Source organism: Struthio camelus, chromosome 11 (genome assembly GCF_040807025.1).
Source record: "Struthio camelus isolate bStrCam1 chromosome 11, bStrCam1.hap1, whole genome shotgun sequence".
Lineage (NCBI taxonomy): Eukaryota > Metazoa > Chordata > Aves > Struthioniformes > Struthionidae > Struthio > Struthio camelus.
In genome coordinates, this window is record NC_090952.1 from 7,162,560 (window position 1) to 7,188,861 (window position 26,302).

Here is a 26,302-nt window from a genome sequence, read left to right on the forward strand (position 1 = left end):
TTTTTATCTAATTAATTTATTTTCAAATAACAATAAAATGATATAGCACTAAGGCCAATAATAGCTGGGCTTCAGGAAAATACCCTAGACAATGCAGCTCTCCTGTTCCTTGCAGGTAGCCCATTTTCCCTCCCCGAGGAGAGCACGCTTTGCACCTTTCGAAGCAGTGACAAATGCTTTGTTTCCTTGCAAACTGTGAAAGAGCAGCTGCCAATGCGGTTTTTGCTGGCCTTGCCTCACATTTTTTTCTCCCGGAAAAGTGGTCCCAAGGATGGAAGCATGTCGCAAAGGTCTTGGTCTTCCCCTGGAGTGCTCCAGAGAGTGACACCACGACACAGCAACCGCCACCCATGACTGCTGTGAAACACGGTGCTATGGGAAAAAGGAGCGTGTGTCCCCATGCAACTTTCAGAGGAGTGAATGGGAACTGGCCCTGGCTCACGCAGCCCAGTCCCACAACTTTGGACATCAGAGCGAAACACAAAGTGCCTGGCAGTCTAAATGCCCATGGCCGGATGGTGATATCAGCTATAGAAACAGGTTTCTTTTCCAGTAGCTTTCTGTTACAAATTTAACACCTAGCTGAAAAAACACTATTATTCCTCAGCTTAATTTCTCTAAAAAAATATATTGCAGGCCAGCCTCTGATCTTGCTTACACAGGTGCAGATCTGGAGTAATTCTATTAACCGGGCTTCATAGTGTTTTTAACATCATTAAACATGAAGGTGCTGCTAATTGCTGTTATCACTGCCTCAGAGATGTATCCTACCAATGTATACCTTCCAGTGGTAATGCTGCCAGAATTTTTTTTGACATAGGGTAAAAAGCAAAGCTCCTGAATAAGTGGGGCTAATTGCAGACCATGGCTGGCGTTGACTTTTAGGAAAGGCGCCTATACACACCTGGTGTGGAAAAGTGGTGCATAAAGTGGAGGAGCTACCATCCAACACAGCATCCCAGGCTCTCTCAATCTGACCACTCATTATCGTCCAGTTCTGAGTCATCGTCAGACTCGCTGTACTCCACCGCGATCCGGCGGGAGAGGATTGTAGCCACATCATTGCCCACAGGCTCTTTCTTGGCCTCTTGCTCCCACTGCTCCTGGACCTTCCGGAGCTGAATTCCTGCATTAGAAAATGTGGAAAATGTTTAGGGGTAACATATCCATTGCCTATGAGCACATGCAACCATACTGAACTAGCAGCCCCCCCATGTTGAAAGTACTGGCTGAAACAGGAAGGGCTGCAAACCCCTACCAGAGGGAAACACATGATTATAAAGCTATAACCCTCCTCCTTCACTTCCATTCAACCCGAAGGTTTGCAGCAAGCAGGAAGGAAAAATAGAAGACGTTGCTGATTATATCATCAGCTACAAACTGAAAGGAGGTCAGTGCAAATGGGAGATCTGCCGGGCCTCCTTGTAGCACTCTGCACAGTCTCCAGTGATGGATTTCTTCCATACCCCCAGAAATGAGTATGCTTCAGCATGAGTGGTGGTGTTTCCTGACATTCACATTTTCTCAGCCGCAGCCTCCTTCTCCTGCTTCTCCTACCTTTACATAATTCCTCTCTCCCCAGACGGCCCATCCTCTCCAAATACCAGCATTGCATCTTGTTTTCCTTCGCTGGGTCCCATCCATGTGTCACTGTCTTCACGCAATGCCTGTCACTCAGCTGTGCGTTCCCTCTGCCATTAACCCCATGATTGCTGGCCCATGGCTATAACTCACCCCTGCGAATGGCAGCAAGCAGGTCGCTCCTGGCATCGCTCATGGGGATCAGCGGGATCTGCGGTTTCCGAGGCTCCACGGGGACAGCCGGGGGCGAAGCCGAGTGAGCTGGCGAGGCGGTGATGGCAGGGGGACCTGGCGGAGGTGGAGGGGGCGCAACGGGGGGCCCCATGGGGCCAGTCTGCGGTGGGGAAGCGGAGTAGGGGCAGGGTGGAGCAGGAGGCGGCGAGGGCGCGTAGGAGGGGTGCGCCGTGGAGGCCCCCGCACTGGGTGCCAGCGCAGGGGGTGCTGAGATGGGGCTGTCGAAGGCAGTCTGAGCAGAGGGGATGATGGGTGGTGGGGGTGGAGGAGCCGGCGGCACGAAGTATTCTGCCATCGACATCTGCTGCTGGCTGCAACGGGAGGACCAAAAGCGCATCAATGGCACAAGCAATGCTTTCTGCTAAAGGCAGCCAAGAATCCCACTCTAGATACCTGCATGGACCGAATTGCTGCCTTGGTTTGCTTTTGACCCCTGTACAATCTCTCCCGCAGGGTTACAGGCCTGGGGAATGGACATGGGGAAGGCTGCCAACAGATAGGGCTATAGGACACATGGTCATAGGAAGCCAGCCAACATCCTGGACAAAAACGTTCCCCTCTGTCTGCCTTACCCACATCTCCTATAGGACAAGAGCTGCCTAGGGTGAAGCGCTTCCCTCAGCTGTGCCCCAGACATGAAGTTACCCAAAAGAGTGCTCCTGACTGATTTGGCCCCAGCTCCCACGGCACTGACTGACCCTGCCAGCAGCTTCAGACCATGCGAGCTGCAGAGGAGGCCTTGAGCAGGTGCTCGGAGCTGCACCAGGCACTTCCTACTGCCGCAGTACCGCCTTGAGCCCAGACTGTCTCGTGGAGCCCTAGGGGGAATGGGTCAGCCTCCCACAAAAATACCGTCCTGGGTGGCTGCCGGGCTGGCTGGGCACTGTGAGCAGAGCACTAGAGGGACTGGGAAGACTCAGCCTCTGTGTTGCACACTGGCACAGCTGAGGGACTGCCTGTCTCACACTGCTTCCCTCCTAGGCCTGCCAACCTGTCAGCTTTGCAAATCCATGGAAGTTACTATACGCGGCAGGACAAGGCTCAGAATAAAAGAGGCAAGTTAAAGTCCATACCCATAATCCTTGACTAAGTGAGGTCTTGGTCCATTTAATATAGCTTCTGGAGGCTGCGGCACATGGGGCTGCTGGACACGGCTGAGGCTGTTCTGGCGGCTTCCTGCAGCTGAGGGCCTGTAGACGTGTTCCTGGGTCTGGTTAGCTACTAGAACGACCTCCTTGCTGTCTGCCGCCAGGTGGGAGGCTGGAGCGAGCATCTGCTGCGCGGGGTGGTTAGGGCTGGCTGGATATGAGTGATCGGCTGCGTCAGATGCATAAGATCTACGGCACACAAAAATACCAAAGGTTGTACTCCTGGATGGAAGGCAGGATAGGAGAGGAGGTGTGGAGAGCTCGGGGCAACAGGATGGCACCAGCTGGCGCCTGGGGCCGGAGTGACGAAACATGGAGGAGGGGCACAAAAATACAGACATGCAAGAAAGCACTGACACAGCAGAGGGTAGGAAGACACCAACAGAACTGGACTAGTCTCTCGCTGCTGCAAATCTGGGTTCACATCTTCCCATAGCTCCTAAATGAAAAGTGCTCTGACCTTCTACTCCACCCTGGGAGGCAGAGGGAAACTACACAGGTCTATGGCTTATTGCCCTAGCCTTGTTTGCTAGCCTACGAGACCTTCCCTGCCTTTGACTACACGTCCACCCAAAGACTGAAAAGAAAAAAAGAAAAGTGAAGAAAAGCAAAGAAAATCCAGCAAGCTAAACGTGTAATAGGTAAAACCTGCCTATTATCTGGGGACAGTGATCCTTCCGATGATGCCATGTGATATGGGGATGGTGAGAACCTGTTATCGGGTCGAAACTCTTTATCATACGCCATCATGTTCCACTCCAGGCGCCGGTTACGGGCTTTCCTCACTTTCTTCACCTCCCGGGTGGAGTCTTCTACTAACCGTTGTTCCTGGAAGCAGACAAGCAAGCCCATTAGCACACCTGTAGCCACGCGGGCTCAGAGCTGCACACAGCGCAGTGTGAGCGGCAAGAGGACACTGCGTGTCTGGAGTCTGTGGGACATGTTCTGCTAAGGGCATGAGGAGGTGCATCGGGAATGGTCCTTGCCCAGACACTGAGCCCACGGGCACCACCAGCACCCAGTCAGAACATGCTCCAGCCTCTCACCCAGAGGGACCTAAGGCCTGTCAGACAGGTCCTAGCCAGGCAAAATGGGACAAGAAGCGGGAACATCACAGGTGAGGAAGGAGCTCAGAAGAAAAGTGGCTTTGAACACATCCCTGGACTCCTTAAACACTCTGCAAGGTACAGGTGTGTGAGGGGGCCCTGCTAATTTGAACAGAAACCCCAGATTTCCTCTCTCATATCTGGCTTAGGGCCCAAGCTCTCCTGGCTCTTTTAGCCAAAGGTGTGCCAAGCAGTGGGCATGAGTCCAAGAAGACCACCTCAGGGGTCAGCGGGATGCCCTGAGATTCAGCATTACGACAAATAGGTGCAAGGAGCAAACCGGGAAACTCCCCACAGCGACCCTTGCTGTGGCTCCTTCAGGCCTGGTCTGGTCACTAGGGAAACCTCAAATCTAGTGTTTTTGGAGCTCCATCTCCATCTCAAGCCCTTCATACCACGAGTAATGCAGAGGTAGCAACACCCAGCACTAGAAAATGACCCCTCAGAGACAGCCTGGCAGCACAGCGCTTATGGGAACCGAGGCACCATGGAGATGTACCCACCTCAGGAGGGGGAGAGAGCGCAAGAGAAACTCCAAGTAGAACAGCCTAATTCACGGTTAGCCTAATTTCCAGTCCGACTGGGTACCCTGTTTGTGCCCTTTACCTTCTGTCTCCGCTTCTCTTTTCTCTTATCTTCAGTTGCCTGCAGCATTTTCTCTTTCCATAAGTTGAAGAAATAGGAGGGGTCGGTATAGAATTTGAGGCCGTCCTTCTTGTCGTCCCTGGAGGTATTTGGGGAGGGACAGAGGGAGTTATCTGACACAGGAGGCAACCTCAGGGGAATTTCAGTGCTATCTATAGTGGTCCACGGATGAATCCAGTACTCGGGAAATTTGGCAGTCCAGTCCCTTGTCCCTCCAGCCCTTCCCACCTGCTGTCACTGCCACCCCACAGCCCTCCCTGCTAGCACTTCCACGTACCCCACCCTCTCTCATTTCATCCCCTGCAACGTGGCCCAGCTCAGGCTTTACACACAGGCCACTGGCTCCGGTAAGAAGAGGGACATGAGAGTGGCTTGTTCAGGCATTACGGACTCACCAGCTGATCCAGCAATGAAGGAAACCCCATGATTTTCTGGAGAAGACCCTCCCTTCCCCTGAAGAGTGTGGTTTGGATACGATCAGGGCTGTAAGCTGCCAGGCCATGAATGTACGTTTGCTCGTTATACAGTGGAGGCTGTGGCACAGCAACACGAGGCCAAGGAGAAAACAGCCTCTTAAGCCCTCGGCAAACAGCAAACGGGTCATACCTCCCTGATCACTCTCCTGGAAATGACCCTATGGGTGCCCCGTGACTCCCTGTCGCCACCTTGCTGGAGTAAGCACAGGCCAAAGAAGCGCGGGGGAGCTGGGCAGGCCTGCACCAGGAGCAGCACTGTGGCCTGCCCTTACCTGTAAGGTGTGAGGATGTTGAGTGGTGGGGGCTTGTCGCATCGCTGGTACATCTCCATCACCGGGTTGGGGATGGAGTTGCGAGACACGACCTGTTGGTTCTGCACCGTCGAGCTCTTGAACGCTTTCCGCATGTTGATGTCCTGCAGCGAAACTGGGGGTGCGGGAAGGAGACAGAGTCACCACGCAGCCATGCACCACGGCTTTAACGTGGTGCCATGGCTGGGCACCACTCGTGGGCGCAGCACCAGCCCCTGATCTCAGCCCCAAGCCCTGAGTATGCTGCTCCCACACGCCAGGCCTGTGCCTTCTGCGCGCAAGGGGAATTCCTCTGGGAGGGCACTGGCATATGGGGAGGACCTCTGGCGAGGAAGCTCTGAGTCCATCTCCCCGGAGGGATGATGGCTGTGCTCTCCCAAGGGACACAGAAAACAAGACTCTGCAAACTCTTGGGTCTTGCCGAGATCAGCAGTCGCCCCACCAAGCAGCAGAAGTAGCTGCATGGGACGTTACTGCAGATCGCAGGAGAGTTTTGGAAGGACTGTCTGACCTCCAGCTTTGGGCCGCTCTCTAGCTAAGCAGGGCTGAGCAAATGTTCCTCACCAGACGCAGGTATCCTGCACCGCTAATGGACCTGTGGTGCAGCGAGATGATTTTTGGAGAGCTCTTTCGCGTGTTGCCCCTCTATACCACGGGCTAAGGGGTCGGGCCTGCAGTTGTCACAGCTCCCTCCCTCTGGCCGGGCAGAACCAAGGACGATGCCCATTATTTTTAACATGAAAGTGTCCTTTCAAAACAGGCCCACACACCATGCAGGACTCACACTGTCCATCTGAACGGGGACGCGCTTTTCACTGCCTGCTCTCCTGCCTCCATGGAGCAAAGTCAAAAATGAAATCGCTGCCCAACGTGGCCTTAGCGGGCTGGCTGAGATCCACCCAGCGGCCCCACAGCTCCTCACCTTCCTCCACGGTGGAGTCCAGCTGCGTCACTTTGATCACCAGCAGGTCCACCCTCTCCTGCAGCGAGTTCATCCGCAGGTAGAAACTGTTGGCTTCATTGAAGAGCTCCCCGAAGATGTCTTCAGCGTGTCTGCCTGCCGGGCCGAACGGGAAGGGGCACGCACCGTCAGCGAAGCCGGGGCGGCTGCTTCAGCGCAGCCAGACGAACCTCTCCCGCGCGCACCAAACACGAGCACAAGCCAGAAGAGGCCCAACCTCCCCGTATTTTTCCCAGTTGCAATTTCCCAGTTATTTTCTGCCCAGCTCAGTGCATTTCAGCGTTGGTTTTTTCCCCACCCCGCGGTGGGGGAAGGCTTGGACAACGGCGCTTCCCTGAGCATTGCTGACACCTGCAGGCTCACAGCCGTATTCGCCCGGCCCCACGCAGAGCTCCGCTTCGCCCAGAAACAATGCCGCTACCAGGGCAGCCTGAGCTCTTTGGGGTTTCTTCCAAAAACATCTATCAAAAGGTTCCCAAGATCAAGGCGCTTTTGATATAAGTGGCCATTGTTCCCCAGGAGGCGGCGCGGGGCCCCGGGGCTTTCGGCGCGGGAGCACTCGGCCCGTCGCCCAGCTTGGCCGGTTTGCTTCTCATTTCCTTTTCCTCTGGACGAGCCCATCGTGAGGATGTGTCTCTGTGTGTGTGTGTGCGCGCGCGTGAGCGCATGTGATGTCGATTCCTGTTCAGAGAGAAACCTGGATGCTTTGCTGGTCACGTGCCCCGGCCTGGAGCGGCCGCAGCGCAAACATCTCCAAATGAAGCGCTCTAGCAAAAAAAGACCAGCCAAGGCGCCTTGCAGCCCCGCCATGCGGAGCTGCGACCGCCTGCGGTGCGTTCAGCAGCTCGGGAACGATGGGGTTTATTTTCCTGGGAGTATTTTAGAAAATACTCCGATATTGCATGCGTCCTCCGAGCCTCCCAGGCATTTGGAGGATAAAAGTGATGGGCTTAGGTGGGGACGGGGAAGAAGAGAGAATAAACCCTCAGGGGCGTTTCGTCTCAAAGATTTCAGGTGACTTGTGAGATTATCCCATGCAAAGGGGTTTTGAAGGTGCTCTGAGGACTTGGGCCGTGTGGCTGCCCCTGCACCTCGCTCTCCTCATCTCGCACTGGTTTTCTTTTTATGTTTCTAAACAGCTTCACTTCATGGATCCTTACTTACGTTTAATGAAAACTCCAGGTCAATATATCAGCAGCTCTCACTCTTTTAGTTAACTTTGCTTTCCTGTTGTGTTGGGATTTCTGCAGTATTACAAAAATTGTTGCCAAAGCTTTTCTGCTCTTAGCAGCTTTTTAAGAATTGCTATTTCTCATACAGCGTAGTGACTTGGCTCCAAGATCGCTCTAAGGACGAGGTGGGTCTTATTTTAGCAACTATTCTGACCTTCCCATTTCCGGACACCTCAAGCCTAGCAGCAAAGGGCTCGCGAAGGCTTCCTGCCGCCGCGGGACGGAGCGGCCAGGGAAGGACCGTGGGCGCCGGGGTCTTCCCAAGCCCCGGGGCCCCGCACCTCCTCCCGTGCCTATTCGGTGGATATTCCCGCGGACCCGCCCGGTGGCCTGCAGCCTGCACGGCTCTCGCCCCTCTTCGCCACGGGGGGCGAGCCGGACCGACGGGGACCGAGCGAGCGAGCGCCGGCGCGCTCCCGCGCTCCACTTACTGAGGCTGCCCAGCTGCTTGATGATAGCGGCCAGCGTGCTGTTGGTGACGCACTCGAGCTCGCTCGTCACCCCCTCGGGGAGAGCCCCCCGGCACAGGTGCCGGGGCTCGATGTTCCTCTTCACCAGCGGCATCCCGGCGGCGAGCCCTCACTCGTCCCCCCTGCGCCAGCAGCAAGGAGAAAGCCATCAGCGACCGGCATTCGTTTTGGGGAGGTTCAGGGGGTTTTGTTTTGTTTTTCTTCCTCCCTCCTTTCCTTTCTCCTGGAAAAACCTCTTCCCTAAGGATTTGTCCCAGCAGCCGCCCTTCAACCGCTCGCGCCTGCAGCCCTAGGAGCCCGGAGCTGCCGAACAACAGGGCTTTTCATCCTGGGGGATTAACCCCGCGCGGGGACGCTTTTGCCACTTACCTGCCCCGAGCTGCGTTCAAGCCGGAGGCAAAACCCCCATGCGCGATCCCCCAACCCGTCAGCTGGCCGCTCCGCGCTCTCCAAAAGCCCCGCGCCACCAAAATAGCAGGCGGAAACTCGCAGCCGCTTGTAATCCCGTTATTTCCAGCCGAACGCAAAGCCCTCCGGGTTTTCCTCTTTCATCCGTGCGCGCCGCGTGAACGCCGGGGCAGCTCGCCCCCCGGCCAGCCCCCACGCTGCCGGCCACGGCGTTTCCCGTCGGGCCGCACGCGACGCCCAGCGCGCCTCCCGTCCGAACCGCGCTATCACCCGCGAGCCCGGCCGCCGGCCGCCCGGGGCCTCGGCGGGAGACCTGCCGCGCGCTGAATTTGCGGCCGGGCTCGGCAAGCCGTCGGGAGAGCCTGCCGAACTCATTTTCCCGCGAGGCAGGACGAAGGACGGGCAGAGACGGAGGGCGGCTGCTTGGCCGATCGACGGGCTGGAAAACGTCCTGAGGGGCATTATATTTATATATATAATATACATATATATGTGTATATATATATATATATACACACACACATATATCTATACACACATATGTACCTTAGCTGAAAGGGCAAAAAAATTGGCTGCGGAGGCAAACCTGGGCGGCCGGCCGGAGCAGCATCACTCTGAGCTGATCCACCCGAGTGGCTCACGAGGACTTTTTCCGTGCGCAATAGGTGAAGGCGAGCGAGGCATCGCGTTTAATTTCGCTAGCAGAGCAGCTCACGAAGCTCACCCGTGCTGCCGGCCTGCAGGGCCATCAGGCTGCCGGCCCGCTGCCGATGCCCTTGGCCACGGGCTGGTTCCCCAGCTCGGGCGCTTCTCCTCCCGACGCCTCGCTCGCCGCGGGCAGAACGGAGAAACGAGCTTTCATCGGGCGCGAGGCCGTCTCCCGGGGCTGCAGACCCTCTCCTTTCCTTAGAGCGGCTGGAGGAAACGCGCCTTCCGGGAGAGGAGCAAAGCTGCGAGCGGGGAGCGCGCGCCCAGCCCCGCGAGCTGTGCCGAAGGCTGGCCCTGGCGGGGGCCCAGCGAGCTTAGCCAGCTCGCAACATATGGCCCAAATTGCCTCCTCCGTTACACTGCCCCTGTCAATAGGATTGCCCTGACTACAAAGCAGGAGCTCAATCCTCCCGTTCCGCCTCCCCGGCAATCCCCACCTCCTCCCCCCACCACGGCTTTAACAAAATCCTGTTATGCTTTGGCAGTCAAGCAAAAACGGCTTAGGAGCGTAGACGTTAATAACTCGGGGCAGCCCGGCACCAGGAGCGGAGCCAGTAACCCCGACTATCTCCGGAGCCAGCAGTCTGCAGGGCTCACCTTTTTTGGCCCAGCCGCGTTAGAGCAGAACAGCTTCCTATTGACACCAGCCGGTCGACGTTCCCGCGAAGCCCGGCAGCGCTTCGCAGCGCGCTCTCCGCGCAGGCGGCCCCAGGTCCTCCCTTTTCACATGCAAATCGGTGTCAAGAGCTCCCTCGACAAGACGGCACAAAATTGTTCCTAAATCGTTAATACTGCTTCCAAAAGGGCCAGCTGTGCTCCCGGAGCTGGACGTACCGGAGCCTTGGCAAATCTCAGCCTGCGATTTTGTCCCAGGCCCTTGCGGCAGCTTGCTGGGTGCCAGGGCCCCGCGGGAAGGGCAGGGGCACCATCGGGAGGTCGGCGTGCAGGCGAACGCAGGCTTGGAGCAGTCAGCTTAAAAAGGAGCTTGAGGATAACGTTGTGTAAGTACTGCTCTGTCTTAAGAGTTTATGCTTTTATTAAGGCAGTATAGTAAGGCAAAGGTCAGAAAATGGGAGGCCAGAAGGGCCGTGTGGATGAGCTGTGTTAAGAGCAAGGGAAGGCACCTGTCCTTGTCCCGCCTGCAGTGACCCGGCTCATTGCAGCGGGTCTGAAGTGTAGCTGCAGTATCAGAGTGGAGGACAAGCTGCCCGAAGTCGCCCCGCCAAATTCCCCGGGCGCCTGTCTTGCATTTGCACGCCGCAGCGGCGCAGCCGGCCCTGCAGTCGCAGCCGTGCCAGGGACCCAGCGCTCCGTAAATACGACCATCACTTCCACCATGCATTTAGTCATAGCTAGAGGAGCCAGCCTGCCCATGCAGCACCCTCAGATGGAGGCGATGGTGAGCGCGCCTAAGGAGCCGTGGCAAACCATTAATGGTGCACAGAGACTAGCAGGCCTGTGCACCTGTCCCCAAACAACACACGATCTCACTGCTCAGTCAGAGGGGTTAGCACCCTTCCAGGACTGAAGACATAGAAAGCAGGTAGAGAGCTCCCCGAAAACTTGCTCTCGTTCTACTTTCTGCACAGTGGACCACGCAAAGGAGATGAATAACAGATATAACTGATGACCTGCCTTCCTCCAGCTTCCTAGCCAATTCTGTTCAACTGCCATATGCTCCCACTGACTTCCTGAAAAACACAGTTCCCCTTACGTGTCACCCCCGACAGCGGTGCCCGGTGGCTGGGCTGGTGTCATGGCCCTGCGGCAGGACTCAAAGGCGGTTGCGCAGGGACAGCAGAACTGTCTCCAGGTGACCCAGCCCCAGCACTGCCGCGTGGCCTGGAGACACCAGGCTCAGAGCCGTGGGACATTCCCTGGAAACTACCGCGATGGCCAAGGCTGTCAGTCAAAACTCTCTAGGGGTCGCATACTTTGCCGCGGTCGACACAGACTCTTCAGTTCCCGTTGTCCTGCAGCCTGGCCGGGCCGGTGGCCAGACAGGGGACAGGAAGGCAAAGGGGGAGAGCATTTAATGAGCTGTTGGGGCCCAGTAATTAGAAGCTGGGCACAAAGAGCGATTCTCAGCATCTGCCAGGGAACTGGTGCCCAAGCCCCAGCAGTACATGCAGCCTGCACCCCTTGGGGCAGCACCAGAGGGAATAAGTAGCGTGTAATGGCGGGCAGAGGGAAACAAAATCGAGAGAGGTGAATCTAGGCCCTTTTCAAATAGCCCAGCATGAACTTATGTGCTGAGAGCCATGGGATGGAGGGCACCCACTCCCAAATCACAGTAGGGCTGGATAGGCTGTGGGGATGCTCAGCAGACACGTGGGATCAAGCAGGGAGCTTTACCTCTCTACTCCAGGTAAAGACTGGGGTCCTGCAAACATTTCTGACGGTCATTGGGTCACTAAAGGAAACTCAAGGCAATAAAAAAAAAAGGGGTTGAGGTCTGAAAGAATTCCCAGCAGGACCTACAGACAGTCAAAGAATTTAGCTTGGAAAAGACTGGCATGTGATTTGATCATGGTGTTTGAGAATGTACCCTGGGAGAACATCCTTGGACTAAAAGGATCCCTTTAATCTCCTCCAAAAAACCTTAGAAAGAGCCAGGCTCTGAGACCTTCCAGCAGAAAAAGTCAAGGAGAAATTTGGCCCACATTTTTAACCAATAAAATGACTGTCCCCAGAACAAACCGCCAAGGAAGTGGAGGCTTCCTGCCTCTTCATCAGGGGCATCAGATGTCCCTCCGGACCTCAGGGAAGAGATCAGTCCTTGCAGGCAACCAATACTGTGCCTCGGGCTCCCTGGACAGATGGACATGTATTATGTCCAGGCTAGGAAATCTCAGCTCTGATGGAGGCACGGGACATCCCCAGAGCCAGCCTAACCCTGACTACATGCCACTTTACTGCTCTCTGAAGATCCTTGTCTAAGTGTTCCAATAACAAAGTCAATGAGTTTGGCTCCTGTTAGATTTCTTTTTTCCTCATAGAAGAAAAAGAACAGGGAAAGGCCAATAATGCCTTCAAATGGGCAGGCTCTGGGTTTCTGTTTCAGGCAAACCTACCCAACCACAATATAATGTTGCCCACTTCAAAATAAGCTTGTGTCCCACGTGCCTTCCACCCTTTTGTCCAGGACGTGCCCCATAGGCTTTCATAGCCCCACTCGCTCGTACTCAGGGACACAGGATCCACGCGAGGGGCCACAGCCCACATCCACCTAACCACTAATCTGCCTCCAACAACAGCTGCCGCCGGATGTTTCACAGGAGGGACAGTTATGAATAAGCCAGGGGAGGAAGCTGCTTTTTAAACCTCTGCAATTAAGAGTCTGCTAGTATGAACACACAGATTATAAATCCCTTGTCCTAAGTGCAACATAAGCATGCTTGTAGCGTAACATCCCTAGTGCGTCCAACGCATCGTGTCTCAAGCCTCTGACTTTGGCATTTATAGCTTGACTTCTGATCTAAAAGACAATAGCCCAAGGGATGAGCTATACATAACCGCACAGATGCCAGCGTCACTTCTGTCCTTGCAGGCACATTGCGCTCATACATACGAAGATGCTACATGCAAATCCTGCTGCTAGTCAGGCAAACCAGCCTCCTCCATCTTCCAGAGCGCTGCTGTGTACTGTGCGTGAGCAGGATTTTCCTCTGTTCCCACAGCTGCCTTGGTGCTGCAGAACTAAGCAGAGGTAAAATTACCAAGCCTGTATTTTTTCACACCTAAATGAATCCAGCTGGGTTTTGAACACACATAGGGAATGGATCCATGGCACAGGAGAGTGCAATTTCATGCAGTTGCTCTTCAGAAATACATTTTAAATTGGTCTCCAAAAACGCCAGCTCTGTCACTAGAATTTCATTAATTCCTAACGATGTGTCGGTGCCTCTGTTTGATGCATCCTCACCACCCACCACCTCTGACCATCCTGAGAAACCCCTTCACCCTTTTTGCTGGGTCTTCAGCCTGGTGAGGTCCAGTCCTCTTTGATCCGGCACCTTCCTAGAGAAGCACCCCCGGCCTAAGGGCATCCCAGGGGAAAATCCTCCGGGAAACCCCTCTGAGCTTAGTTTTTTGCCCGTTGGGTTTTTTCTCTTGCTTTTAAAGTCATCTCATAGGAATCCTACCCTACCGATAACAGGAACGCTCTGAAAAACAATAGTTTCCAGGCCTATGGCCAAGAACACGGCCTGGGCCAGCACCTTGCTCGCTCTGAAGCGCTGGGACAGCAGAACGTGAATCTTTATCATACGGCGGTAATCATAATGCTGCCACAGTCCTCAGTTTCACCATGTAACTATTAACCTCCCCATTGAGTTGAGTCAACCATCCTTCTGCATTATGACACAGAAGCTAAAACAGGGGAAACGAAGTCTCAGGTTTCAAGGCACAAGGCAGGTATGTGGCCAGGAGGGAACCCTGGCTTCCTGGCCACCCAGAGCATGGACTTTGCAGTCAGAGTGGAAAATTCTCTCATCTCAGGAATCCAACATTGCTAACAATCAGATATTGATCTGGATGCAAAGCATGATGATCCTGCTTGCATATACTGTGCCATCAACCTTGAATTTGCTTCAAAGTGGGAAGAAGGCAGGAGATGGTGATTTAATGAAAACTGGTTTAATGCAGCAGGGGAATTCTCTATTGCAAGGGTCAAAAACCTAAGCAAGGACAGAATCACAAGGGCGAGAAAAATTCACTATTTCTTCCGTACGTCTATGGCCATACCAGTGTCATCTGAAAAGCACAGTGTTCAGCACTGCTGCTGAAAGCATGGCCCCATGGGTGATCGCTGCCACACTGCTCCTCAGACAGTGTGCACCAGGCTCAGCAGCGACCACCATAGGCAGTGCCAACGCAGCTCATCCAAGCATGGCCATGCAAGCAGTAAAGCCATGCCTCCACTGTGGCTAGGCCAAAAAGGGTTGAATTCCCATGTTCAGCCTGGCCTCAGCCCTCCTGCAGAGCTATCAGAGCCCTGAGGGCACTAATCAGCATTAATGGTGCTGACCAGCTTCACCTGGGCCCTCCTCCCACACCCTGCCCATTGGTCCAGGGGCTGTATTTAAGCTCAGCCCAGGGTTTGTCAACCCTTTCAGAGCTATGCTGGAGGTAAGCTTGGCCCCTGCCTCCTGGATGAACCTTGGACCTACATGATAGGTAGCTTGCTTCCTGGGTGGACCTCTCAGAGGGGTGCTCTAGCTTGGCTTGAGCCCTGCTTGTGGCCTGGGTGGACTCTGGACCTGTGTTGCAGCCTTATCTCCAGCCCTGTTTCTGACTCCATCTCCTTTTGCTCCTGACAGGACTCCCTGGGTGGCTGCTGGCCCTGGTCACTGGACTGTGGACACTTGCCTTGCCTGGGACCATTGACAGAGCTGGTTACCTGCACCTGGCTCTGCCCACTGTGTTCAGACCCTGTGAGACTTGTGCCCTGTTGGTGTGGACAAGGGCATAGAAAGGGACTGCTGGGTGAGTACCTTGCAAGCAGTGCTCACTTAACATATGTGCCTATAACCTTATTTTGACTCAATGAGAGCAAAACCAGGATAGGAATAGCTGCATATTTTACATTCAACATTGCTGGGTGGAGCTGACTTAACTCAGCACTGCCAGAAGGGCAGGTGGGATGTCTGCACATGGCTGCTCAGGCTGGATGTCTGGAAGGGTTTTTCCACCCTGCTGCTCTGCCCTCACACAGTCCACTCCAGATCTCCTGCAAGGCTTTCCCACTTGAAGCAGACAGCCCTGAGAGGGCTAATGAGCCTGTTTTGAATGGCAGCAGCTCTGCTATAAAATGCCTGCTCTGCTGCAGAGGGGACAATGGCAAAAGATTTGCTTGTCATCTGTTTTTCTTGGGGGTGGGGAGGGGAAGAGGGAAAGGACCTCCTAAAAATCCTCTGTTTTGGTGTAGCAGCTCCCAGGTGTATGTCCTTGCTTGGTGATGTATATTTGGGGGGGGGGGTGAAGAGCTTCCCCCTCCCTCAGGGTTCTTGCTTTCCTTCTCACTTGTTTGTGATTTCATATTAGGAAAAATACCAACCCTTGAGGGTTTGGGCTTTCAGCTTTGAAAGCACATTAGGAGATGCAGCCAACTGCATCAAGGAGATGCCAGCCACTGTGGGCTGCACTGCTGTATGCAGGTCCAGCACTTCCTTTCAGACCCCACCATCAAGGTACTCTTAGGTAATGGTTCAAGTCTCTGTGATGCCGGAACTGTGCACCCTCTGAAGCACTTGCCTGGCCAACAGCATGGCCAACACTGCAAGAAGGGAGAAAAGGGCTCCTGGGGGTGGATCTCATTAAGACACGGCAACAGAACTGAATTTCTTTACATTCCTCATTGCAAGCAACAGTTGGAGCAATAACACCAGCAAGGTTACAGACACCTTCAGATCCTAGATGGAGCGAGTTCCCCATCGCACCAGTGGCTGAGGATGACCAAGGTACCACAGAGCCCCTGGATGATACAGTGGCTCCTTTTCTTACTAATGAGCCATAGCTGGACAGTTGAGGCCTCCCTTCCCGTTTACACCTGCCTATGCACAGATGGGCACCGGGGTAATGCTTAGTGCTTCTGAACTCGCATAGCCCAACATGCCAAGAGATATGAACAAGACAAGAGGCCCCATGCATTATTTCCATCTTCAACCATTGTTTCATCTCCAATATCCTGATCAAATAGTTCTAGATGTTTACATAGGCTTTTTCTACCAGCCATTCCTTCTAACTTCAGCAAAGTTTGCTTATTTTAGCTCTCATTCAACGGTCTGAGTTTTGCTAGGCACTGTGTGGTTCCCTATCTCACCCCTGCTGTGCCAGCCTGGGCTATGTGTAGGTGCTCAAGCATGCAGCCACTGGCTGGAGAGACTGATCAGCCTGCACAACTCCATCAGTCTTTCCTCCTTTTCTGAAGACACAATGTTGTGCTGTGAATGGCCATCCTGTGGACAGAAAAGCCCTTTTCTGCAAGCAACTGAGCAACAAATAGATGGGAACAACTTGTAGCTGCTGCTGGGGCTGGGTTTGAAGCCATGCATGAAAAGCTAAAGCCTCTTCCTCCTTTCTGCAATGTACTGAACCTTCCAGGCTCTCTGCAGATTTGAAATGTTATTTGTAGGGTAATCCTTTCTTTTGCTGGCTCTGTGAACTTGAGGCAGATTCTGGTATCACTTATGTGGATTAAAATCCACAAGGTCGTCTTGTGGAATAACCCTGGCCTCAGGCTGGAGGAGGAGAATCAGATCCACAAACTCAGCAGGAATTTTTTAGAGTGAAAAGATGGAGCAAGTTAGGACTGGCCCTCCTGGGCTTTCTGGGAGAAGCTGCTGTGTGGGGCCAGCCCTGCAGACTGTGGTCTCAATTGTCTTCTCTCTCCTGACTGCCAAAAGAATTAACAACTAAAACTTGCCATATTGGAAAATATCCTTCATGGAAGGCACTGTGACAACCCTCATGGAGCTGTCAAGATGAGAAGACACTCATTGCTGCTCATGCTAACTGGAAACTGTCTGCTTCTCAGCAGCACATTGCTGCTTCCTCTGTTAGCACGTTTCAGTTTCCATAATACATCTGTCAAACATCCTTGGCATCTCGGCTGCAGCAGGCGCATTGACCTCCCCAAGCTGTTTGTGTTTTGGGAGACGAATTGGTTTTTCTCAGCCCAATTCACTGCATTTGCTAAATCTAGTGCGCTTGCTGCTGCAAGTGCCAGCCCCTCTGCTGGATTTTTGCCTTGCTCTGAGGATACAAGGCACCTTGGCATCCTCCAGGGCCACAGATATCCCGATGCCCACGGCTACCTATACCTCCTCAAGCTGGGTGCCAGCTCACAGGCAAGGTAGCAACCTCCCACCTCCTCTCTCTACCAGCCACTTTCCAAACCATGCTAAGGAGCCTGGAGAACCACATCTACCTCCCTGCTGCCTGAGCAAAGATTGGCTGTGAGTCAGGGATGCCTGAGCAGGGAAGGTGATGAGACAGAAAATGAGCAACAGCTTTAACTTCTGCCCTGAGAAGCTACCTTTTCCCAAGGGAGAAGTGGGAAGGTTATCTGCAGCAGCCCTGACACCTTGGTTACTGATGCTGAAGGACCAGCCCTCACTTTCCCAGACCGTGCAGGAAAACACCAGAGGAGGGTCTGAGAATGAGCAATGCTACAGACCAGCAAATGCCACCCTGTGGCCCCTGTAGACCAAGCTCTGCCATGAGCACGGTGATTTTTGCAAACAGTGCGCCTGCCCTGGGAATAGTGGCTACCAGGTGACCCTTGTGCTCAGCTCCTTCCAGCTGCTGGTACCAGCAAAGACATGTTGGGCTGGACGCCTTCATCTCAACACTGTCACATTTGGTGACTTAAGTCTTGAGCAAACTCCTAGGCCCTGCAGCAGACCGAAACCTCCCAGACTACCTTTCCTGCTTCCCAACCAGGGGCATCCACAGTTTTGGCCCTTTGGGGCCTGTAAAGTACTGAATTTCCTGTTTGCTCCATGTTGCTGTCTCTTGCTGGGGGACCGTGCTACAGCCTTGTGGTTGGGAGGCAGGGAGAGGCCCTGAGGCGAGGCCAGGGAGCCAGGGCACCTGGAAACATGTGATGGGCAGAAGGGAACAGCTATGCATAGCAGAGCGAGTTGGAGGGGTCACCTTCATTTTACATCACCTGCTGAGCAGTGTCCTACAGTGAAAAGCAGCTCTTTTGTAAGAAGGCTGATAATGAGCCTTCATGTCCAACCATCGCTCCTAACTATTGCTTGAAATGCTCATTGTCTCTGCTGTGACTTCTGAAAACCACTTCCCAGCTCAGTCTGGGCAGGGGGTTCAGCAGATCCAGGGAAGGGGCAGGCTGGGCACCAACAGACATTATTTGGTTGCTGTCCCCATTCGCTGGCTAATCACCATGACGGATGCTGGCAAGGCCTTGGTGTTGATGTCCCCTGCATGTGGCTGCTCTTGCAGGATGCAGAATTTGCTCTCGGTTGTTCCAGCCCCACAAGCGTCTCCCTTTGGCCAAATAGGTGACAATAGGCAAGACCTTAGGGAGCCTCTTTTTAAAAAAAAAAAAAAGGCAAAGAGGAAGCATGGGAGGAATGAGAGCAAGACTGAAGGCACAGAAAAGCCAGTGATCAGGAGGTAAGTGAGGCAGGAGAGCAGGGGGTGTTTGGGGCAGATGAAGGTCCATCAAGCCCCATAGCTTGTTTTTGATGGACACAGATAATTGATGCTGTGGAAAAAAAGTATGTGGCTGATACAGAAACGTAGTGTTGCTTCTCCAAGCTATTCCCCGGTTTCCACTTGGTGCAGCCACGGGCTGCTGCCTCATATCGCAAGAGAAATCCCTGTGCTCTTTCCCTAGGCTGGGAAAGATGAGGCAAAGTTCAGGTTTGTTTTTTCATGGCTGGCTGGGTCTACCCTGCAGAGGAAACCTGGTTTGGGACCAAATCCACTGCAGAGTCGAGCGGAACTACTCAAGCAAGGATGTCTGCAATGCATGCTGCTGTCTTGCAAAAGAGACCAAATTGCAAAAAGAATTAAACTAGCCATCCCTGCAAGAAAGCATTCAAAACAGGCACAGAACCAGCTGTATAAAGTCCTGGCTGATCTTGTATAAAGTTGTCAGAAGAGGCAATTTCCTGCTCGGGTCTGTCCAGCAGTACTCGCTTCAGTTCTCACTTCAATCCTTTTGCGCAGTCCCCAGGATCAGAGAGTGTTTCCGACACAAACTCACCAGAGTCCTGCTGACCCCAGACTATCAGACACTGCCAGGAACTGGAGTATCGGAGTGCTGCCAGGAACCAGAGTATTTTGCAAGGAAGCAAAAGCTTTGGATGGATGCCAGAAGCCAAAAGAGTAGGAAAAAAAATAAAGCAGTATATTGAAAAATCTATAATCCTTGAACAGAGAAAGACAAAAAGGTTTGCAAATGACTATCAAAAGAACAAAACGTGCCAGACTCTGCAATCCCTGCTCAGGTCAAAAGCCCTTATTTAGGTGCAGACACCCTGGGAACAGGCAAGTGAGAAAAGGCTGCGGGATCAGAGGGAAGCTGCATGTAGAGGGAAACACAAGGCAGTCAGTCCTTAAATGTTTAAAGAAACAAAGAGGCAGACCCGAGAGTCAGGAAAAGGGTGGGAGTCGGGGATGAGACTCAGCTGGGCTCTTAGGTGCCTGAGGAGACTTGTCTTAAGGCATGTGGCAGAAAAGGTGGTGCGCTGGGGAGTGGGCTAGGAAGGATCCTGGCAGTGTGAAATGTCCAAGGTGTTTCGGCTGCAGCAGGGAGGTGGGGACTGAACCCGTGAAACAGCATTTCTGCACATTTCTCATCAGGCAGAAATAAGCAGTGCAACAAGATCAGGCTTTTGAACTGCTGATTTGTGAGCTAAGGCCGAGACTAAATAGGACTTTCCACTTAAAACGGGGGCAATTGGTAGAGGGAGCAGCAACTCCAGAGGTTTCTGAAACCATGAATGGTGTCAAGAACACGAGCAGAGGACGGTTATTCACTGCTTCTCATGATACAAGAATTAAGTGCGGTCAATGAAATCATCAAAAGCGTCAAACATAAGAAGCTATGTTTTAGTATAATTCCCAGTTCAATAGCAGAGCTCCCTGCCCCAGGATGGTCTGGAAATCATCAGTGCAGAAGGGTTCAAGAAGGGGCAAGATGAATTCCTGGAGGACAAGTCCACCAGGAGTTACCTAGTGACTGAGGGGTAACGTCTGGCTCAGTTAGGCCTGAACTCCTGCTTCTCAGTCTCAAGGTATTTGGCTGATGGGGCCTTGCGTGTAACCTAGGGAGCGGGAGCAGAGGCTGTCCCATGGGGGCTGAAACACCAGCGACCCAGATCTACCAATTTACTTCACACAAAATGGAGTGTGATCCACACAGAGGACACGCTAGTCTAATTTATGAAATGCATAAATGTGATCACTGCTTAATTCGTTGCTCGCAGAAAGGGCTAGAAACACTAACGGCACGACAAACGCCACCGCTTCACGTAAGCCAGTAATCCAGAGCTATTGTCCAAGGGTTAATTAAACACTGTTGGATCGCAAACGCCCCCCTTTGCTAAAACTAAAACGGAGGGCAGACCCTCAGTTCGAGAAAATTCGCCCGATTGCACGACGGGCGCGGGAGAAGCGATGCTGATTGCCTGCCTTCCTCCCCGCTGTCGCTGTGCCTAAAAGGTGCCTCCTCCGCGTGTACAAGTGTGTGCTGCTCGCTTCAGGCCACGGAAAGCTTCCCAGCCCCCTCCCGGACGGGAAACGTTGGCACGTGTTTTGCCAGCGTGTCAGGCGGCAAAACGCTTTGGGGACCGAAAAGCCAAGGTGAAGAGCTGCGGGACGCAGAGATGCTGTTTCTAGGTCACTGATTTTAAGGCTATTGGCCCAGGAGTGACGGAAAGTCCTTGCTGGGTACCAGTGGCTTCCGCAGCACATATGCAACGAGCTGAGAGGGCTCAGTCCTGTTCCTGCATGACAGCAAGCAACGCTCGCTGTCAGCCAAGGACCGATCGGGGACTGAGCCGTTCCCACCAGCCCTGCTAGCGTGAATGAGCGGCGCTGGGGGGACGGAGTAGGGAAAGCCACCGCTACTGGAGAAGTCATCTGTCTCGGGGAGGTTGCAACAAAATCATTTCCCACTTATGCCGTTAAGGGTCCACTGACAGTGTTGGATGATCTGATGCAATGGGGAACGGGTCGGGCTTTTGAGCCAAATGGATGGGAGGGCTCAGCTGGAGCAAGCTGGACAGCTGTGGCCAGCCCGGGAGCAGAGCTATATTACTTGGTGGGTGAGGGCTGAATTACTGAAACGGGCCCTGCAGGGATGGCACGTAGCCTGTAACCCATCCCCGGCGGCGAGGGCTGCCCCGCAGCTCTCCCACGGGCCATCTGCAGCTCTCCTCCTCCGCTAAAGCAACAGCATCTTTCACGTCGGCGATAACGGAGAGGAGGTTCCAGCAAATGAAAATTTTCCTGTAAAGTGCAACATAACATTAAATCATGGCTAAAAATATTCTTGAAGAGTTGTATTAATAAATGCCACGGTGGTTTTTTTTTTTTTCCTCCCTTCTTCTACTGCAAAAGGCTCCAGCTCTAAGCACAGCACTTGACTAAATTGCCTCTAAATCATGAATACCTTTGAAGGCCGGCTTCTGCAACAGAAACCTTAGCCAAAAAGCCCAGCGCCTAGAAGGACGCCATAAATGCAACTGCCTCTTAGCCCTGGGGTTATTATAAAAAGCCAGCCCTGCTGTACATGTGCTCTAAAACAGAGTCCTTAATATGTTTCTTTATCTCAGTTATATGTTTCTGTGCAGATATGTAACTCTCAGACACTATAAAGTAGTTAGCAAGTGGGCTTTCAGGCAGGTGTTTTCCTTGGGTTTTAGTGTATGGGGGTTTTCTTGTTCTGCCATTTGGTTTCTTGGAAACAGGGAGCCCTCAAAGCCCCGCAGCGTTGATAACGGGGCGCAAATCCATTTTACTCGGTCTCGACCACCACGCGCAGAAACTTGATCCAGATCCAGGACAGGACCCTGCTCCGCTCCTCCCGCGCGTCTCCTCTCCCAGCACCTCCCTCTCAGCTGCTGCGTTGCCTCAAAACCAAGCCAGATTCACGCACAAATATAATTCGCTGATGTTTTAACACCAAAGGAGAAAGAAGGCAGAGAGGCGTGGATGCAACTAAGTGTTGTGATCCTTCCCCTCCATCTTTTATCTGCTCTGGGCCTGGCTTTTTTCTACAAACGCCTCGGAGAAGTACTCCGTCTTCCTTGATCTTCAGAGGAGCAGGCACGTAAAAGGAGTCACGGGATGGGGCAGTGAAAACAAGCAGAACAATTTCTGTGTGCAATTTTGGCCAAAAAAGGCACCCAGTGGCCCAGTAGATCACGCGTTGTTTTTTAATGACCCTTTATCACCAAAGGAAAAATCCTCATTGACGTTTTTCCCTTTATGCGCAGCTCATTAAAAGCAGGCTCTCTCTTTTGCTAATGGCCTGCGTGAATGGGATGCTTCTTAACAAACCGGCCCTATTCTCCCCAACACACAAGGCGCTTTGATAAACCACGGAAAACATCTTTCAGCAGCGGGGCTCTTTCTGGAAAGCCAGCTCCCGCCGGCTTCGGGAACAGGCCCTGCGGGACGGGGCTCGCGAGCTGCAGGAAGCTGGCGGTCCGCTCAGCTGTGCTTCCCCGCCGGGGCCGCGCGGCGTGCCCGGCAGACGGGCCACCGCGCGCGCGCGCCAGGGTAGCCCCGAGCTGCCCGAGGAAGCGAGTCACCGGGGTCTTCTGAGGCTGATATCGCGGGTTCGCCCACACGGGCCGCCCAGCCGCCTCCTGCGAAAGGGCCGGCGGCACCCATCGGTGCCATCGCCCGCCCTGAGCCGGGTGCTGCCGCCCGCGATCTGCGCTGCGGCGCGTGGCGGCTCGGGGAGGCAGCTTGGAGGGTCGAGGTTTTGGCTGTCCTCGTCTAGACGAGCAGCTCTGCCAAAGAAAGAAAAAAAAAACCCGAAACCCTCCCGTTCTTTGGCTGGAGGGCTGTTGTTTGTAACTTGTCGAGATCCTGGCGTGCCCCGCTGATCTGTCAGCTGCCATAAAATGGAGGCCGAGCATCTTCGGTTCAGAACTGGGCCAAGGGAGTCGACGGCGCAAAGCAAAACACGCTTCAGCTCGAGCTTGCTCTGGGGGCTTCAGCTCCTCAGGAGAGAAGAAGACACGCGGGGACTAAGTCCCGTCACAAGCTATACAAGAGCCCTCCTTAGTGTGCCCCGGCTTTCCAGCAGAAAGGCACCGTGCGTGTTAACCCTCCATCTGCCGTGTGAAGTTTTGCTGGACCGATGCCATCTTCAACCTGTCCTAATTATCCAGCTGTTTGGCTGGATCGGAGGAGCTGCTGCTGACCGAGAGGATACAGAGAGATACCACCCAAATACCTTCTTTTCCGCCTCCATGAGGCTACCAGCCTCGCTAAAACACAGGCAAGGAGAGAGCGCAAAGGCAGGTAGTGCCTTGGCACGCCAAAGTTTTGAAGATGAATTATTAATCCTGCCGCTGCCGTACGTCTCGGGCTCGCGCTCCCTCCCTCAGGCTAGCACCCGGCCGAGCGCCCGGTAGCAGAGCTGCCGGGCGCAGGGCAGCGACAGACAAAGCAGCCGCAAACGACACCAAAAAGCCCCGTTCTCAGCTCGTAATCCGCAGGAATTTTACCACGCTGACCCAAGCACAAGGCAGGGAGAACTCGACCGCCTTTTAAGCGACCACATTGAAGCTTCCTGCAAGTAGCTGAATCACGGAGCGCGAGGGCCGGGGCCTTGCACCCTTGGGCGCGCGGGTGTCTGTGCGCAGCCTGGCTGGGGGGCTCTGGGCAGCCGCGGGATGTCTCAGGCGACGGTGGGCTGCTGGGATAGACGCGGCACCCTGGCCCACCCTGCCCTCCCCAAACCCTCCGCCCGTTCAAAGACGCAAAATGGTAGAGTTCTCCTCCCACCCGTACAAAGATGCAAAGAGGTGAGGGTCCTCCTAATGCAAAGGTGTGAAGCAGTGGGAGACCTCCCCCCCCCGCCCACGCAAGGATGCAAAGCAGTAGGGACCCCTCCTGATGCAAAGGTGCAAAGCAATGGGAGGTACCCTCTCCCCCCGAGTAAGATGCCAAATGGTGGGGGTCTCCCACATGTGAGGATACCAAGTGGCAGGGGTTCCCCTGATGCAAAGGTGCAAAGCGATGGGAAATGCCCCCCAATGCAAAGGTGCAAAGTGACAGGGACACACCTCCCTCCGATGCAAAGTGCAAAGCGAGGGGAGACACCACCCTAAGCAAGATGCCAAGTGGTGGGGTCCCCCACCTGTGAGGATGCCAAAGGGTGGGGGACCCCCCTGGAGCAAAGGTCCAAAGCAGTGGGGACTCCCCTTCCCAATGCAAAGTGCAAAGCAATGGGAGACACCCCTCCAAGCAAGGTGCCAAACAGTGGGGCCACCCACATGCAAGGATGCCAAGTGGCAGGGGGCCCCCCCCCAATGTGAAGATGCAAAGTGGTGGGAGACACCCTCTCTACGCAAGGATATAAAGTGGTGGGGACTGCCCCCCATGCAAAGTGCAAAGCGACAGGGACCCTCACCCGGATGCAAAGGAGCAAAGTGATGGGAGATATCCCCCCCTGCAAGGAAGATGCCAAACGGTGGGTCCCCCCCACATGCAAGGATGCTGAATGGTGGAGATCCCCTCGATGTAAAGGAGCAAAGCAATGGGAGACATCCCTGCCCCAAGCAAGATGCCAAGCGGTGGGCCCCCCGACATGTGAAGATGCCAAGTGGCAGAGGTCCCCCTGATGTGATGGGAGACACCCCCCTCCATGCAAAGATACAAAGTGGTGGGGACCCTCCCCCCTCCAATGCAAAGGTGCAAAGCAGTAGGAGACAATCCCGAAGGAAGGATGTAAAGCACTGGGAGACACCCCCCCCTCCATGCAAGGATGCAAAGTGGGAAGGGAACCCCGATGCAAGGATGCAAAGCGGTAGGAGACACCCCCCCATGCAAAGATGCAAAGCGATGGGAAACACCCCCCCCCATGCAAGGATGCAAAGCGGTGGGAGACACCCCCCCCATGCAAGGATGCAAAGCAAGGGGGGGACCCTGATGCAAAGTGGGGAGGGGGAACCCCCATGCAAAGACACAAAGTGGGGGAGGGGGACCCTCCCCAACGCAAGGATGCAAAGCGGTAGGAGACACCCCCCCTCATGCAAGGATGCAAAGCGGTGGGAGACACCCCTCCCATGCAAGGATGCAAGAGGGGGAGAGGGACCCCCCCGATGCAAGGATGCAAAGCGGTAGAAGACACCCCCAATGCAAGGATGCAAAGCCGGAGGGGGGACCCCGATGCAAGGATGCAAAGCGGGGGGAGATATCCCCAACGCAAGGATGCAAAGCGGGGAGGGGAACCCCCCCCCCCCCGATGCAAGGATGCAAAGCGGTAGGAGACACCCCCAATGCAAGCGGGAGGAGGCGGGGGGACCCCGAAGCCAGGATGCAAAGCGGGGGGGAGGGGGAGACACCCCCCCCCATGCAAGGATGCAAAGCGCTGGCGACCCCCCTCCCCCCCCCCGCGGCGCTGCAAAGTGCAAAGCGCCGTGGACCCCCCCCCCCCCCAATCCCCCGCCGCTGCTCTTGCAGCGTCATGCTCCGCACCCCGCGCCGGCTGCTCGCTCACCTGGACCCGGGTTGTGGCTTGTTGGGGAAGGCCGAGGTTTGGTGGGGCGGGGGGGGGGGGGAAGAGCTCCGCGGCGGCGGCGCGCCGCGGGGCGGTGCAGGGCTGCGGCGGCGGCCGCCGCGGTGCCCGGTGCGCGCCTGCCCGCCAGCCCCGCGGCGCTCCGCAGTGCCCGCACGGCGCATGTGCCCCCGCCGCCGCCGCTGCCGCCGCCGCCGCCGCCCCCCGGGGCCGCTCGGGCGCCCGCGGTGCGCGGGGCCGGAACGGCCCCGCGCACCGCGGGCGCCCGAGCGGCCCCAGGCCCCGGTTCCCAACCCTCCGGCATCAAGTTTTAGCCGAAGACCCGTGTGAAAATCGCATTCTCGGCTGAGCCGTCTCCAGCGTAGCCGGAGCGGAGAGGGAGGTGTAAAGCTGACTCGGGCGTCGGTGCCCCGCGTATAAACTTTCGCAAACCTGGGCGATGGGGCACGTACGCGAAATGCTGGGGTTTTTTTATTTTTTATTTTTTGCTGTTGTTGTTGTTTTCCCCAACGTGGAAAATCGGGATCTCATTTTCCCGGGATGAGGACGCTGGAGCGGCTGGTCCGAAGTTCTTGTCTCATCTTGCCTCCTGAGTTTTGAAACCTTGACCCATAGGATAAGGTGACTAATTGGGAGCTCAGGTCGTCCAGTGCTCATCCGTACGGACAGAAATCTCTCAGAAGGCAAGATTACGACCCGAGTTATGCCGCTGCTGGAAATCCAGAGCAGCTGAAGCGATGCACCGACGTGAGCAGGAGCGTATACGTGTACGCCGTCTATGTACA

General features: G+C 54.7%; 1 protein-coding gene across 1 annotated transcript; it reads right to left on the reverse strand.

The window, feature by feature from the left end:
* LOC104150917 (actin-binding protein WASF3) lies at positions 1 to 25,627 on the reverse strand. The gene is made up of 9 exons (XM_068957073.1): positions 25,500 to 25,627; positions 8,126 to 8,286; positions 6,424 to 6,558; positions 5,463 to 5,616; positions 4,676 to 4,793; positions 3,616 to 3,791; positions 2,889 to 3,152; positions 1,735 to 2,126; positions 1 to 1,126 (listed from the first exon to the last, which is right to left on the reverse strand). The coding sequence occupies exons 2-9, from the start codon at positions 8,256 to 8,258 to the stop codon at positions 969 to 971; spliced, it is 1,530 nt and encodes a 509-aa protein (XP_068813174.1). The 5' UTR covers positions 8,259 to 8,286; positions 25,500 to 25,627; the 3' UTR covers positions 1 to 968.
* Positions 25,628 to 26,302: the final 675 nt, after the last annotated feature.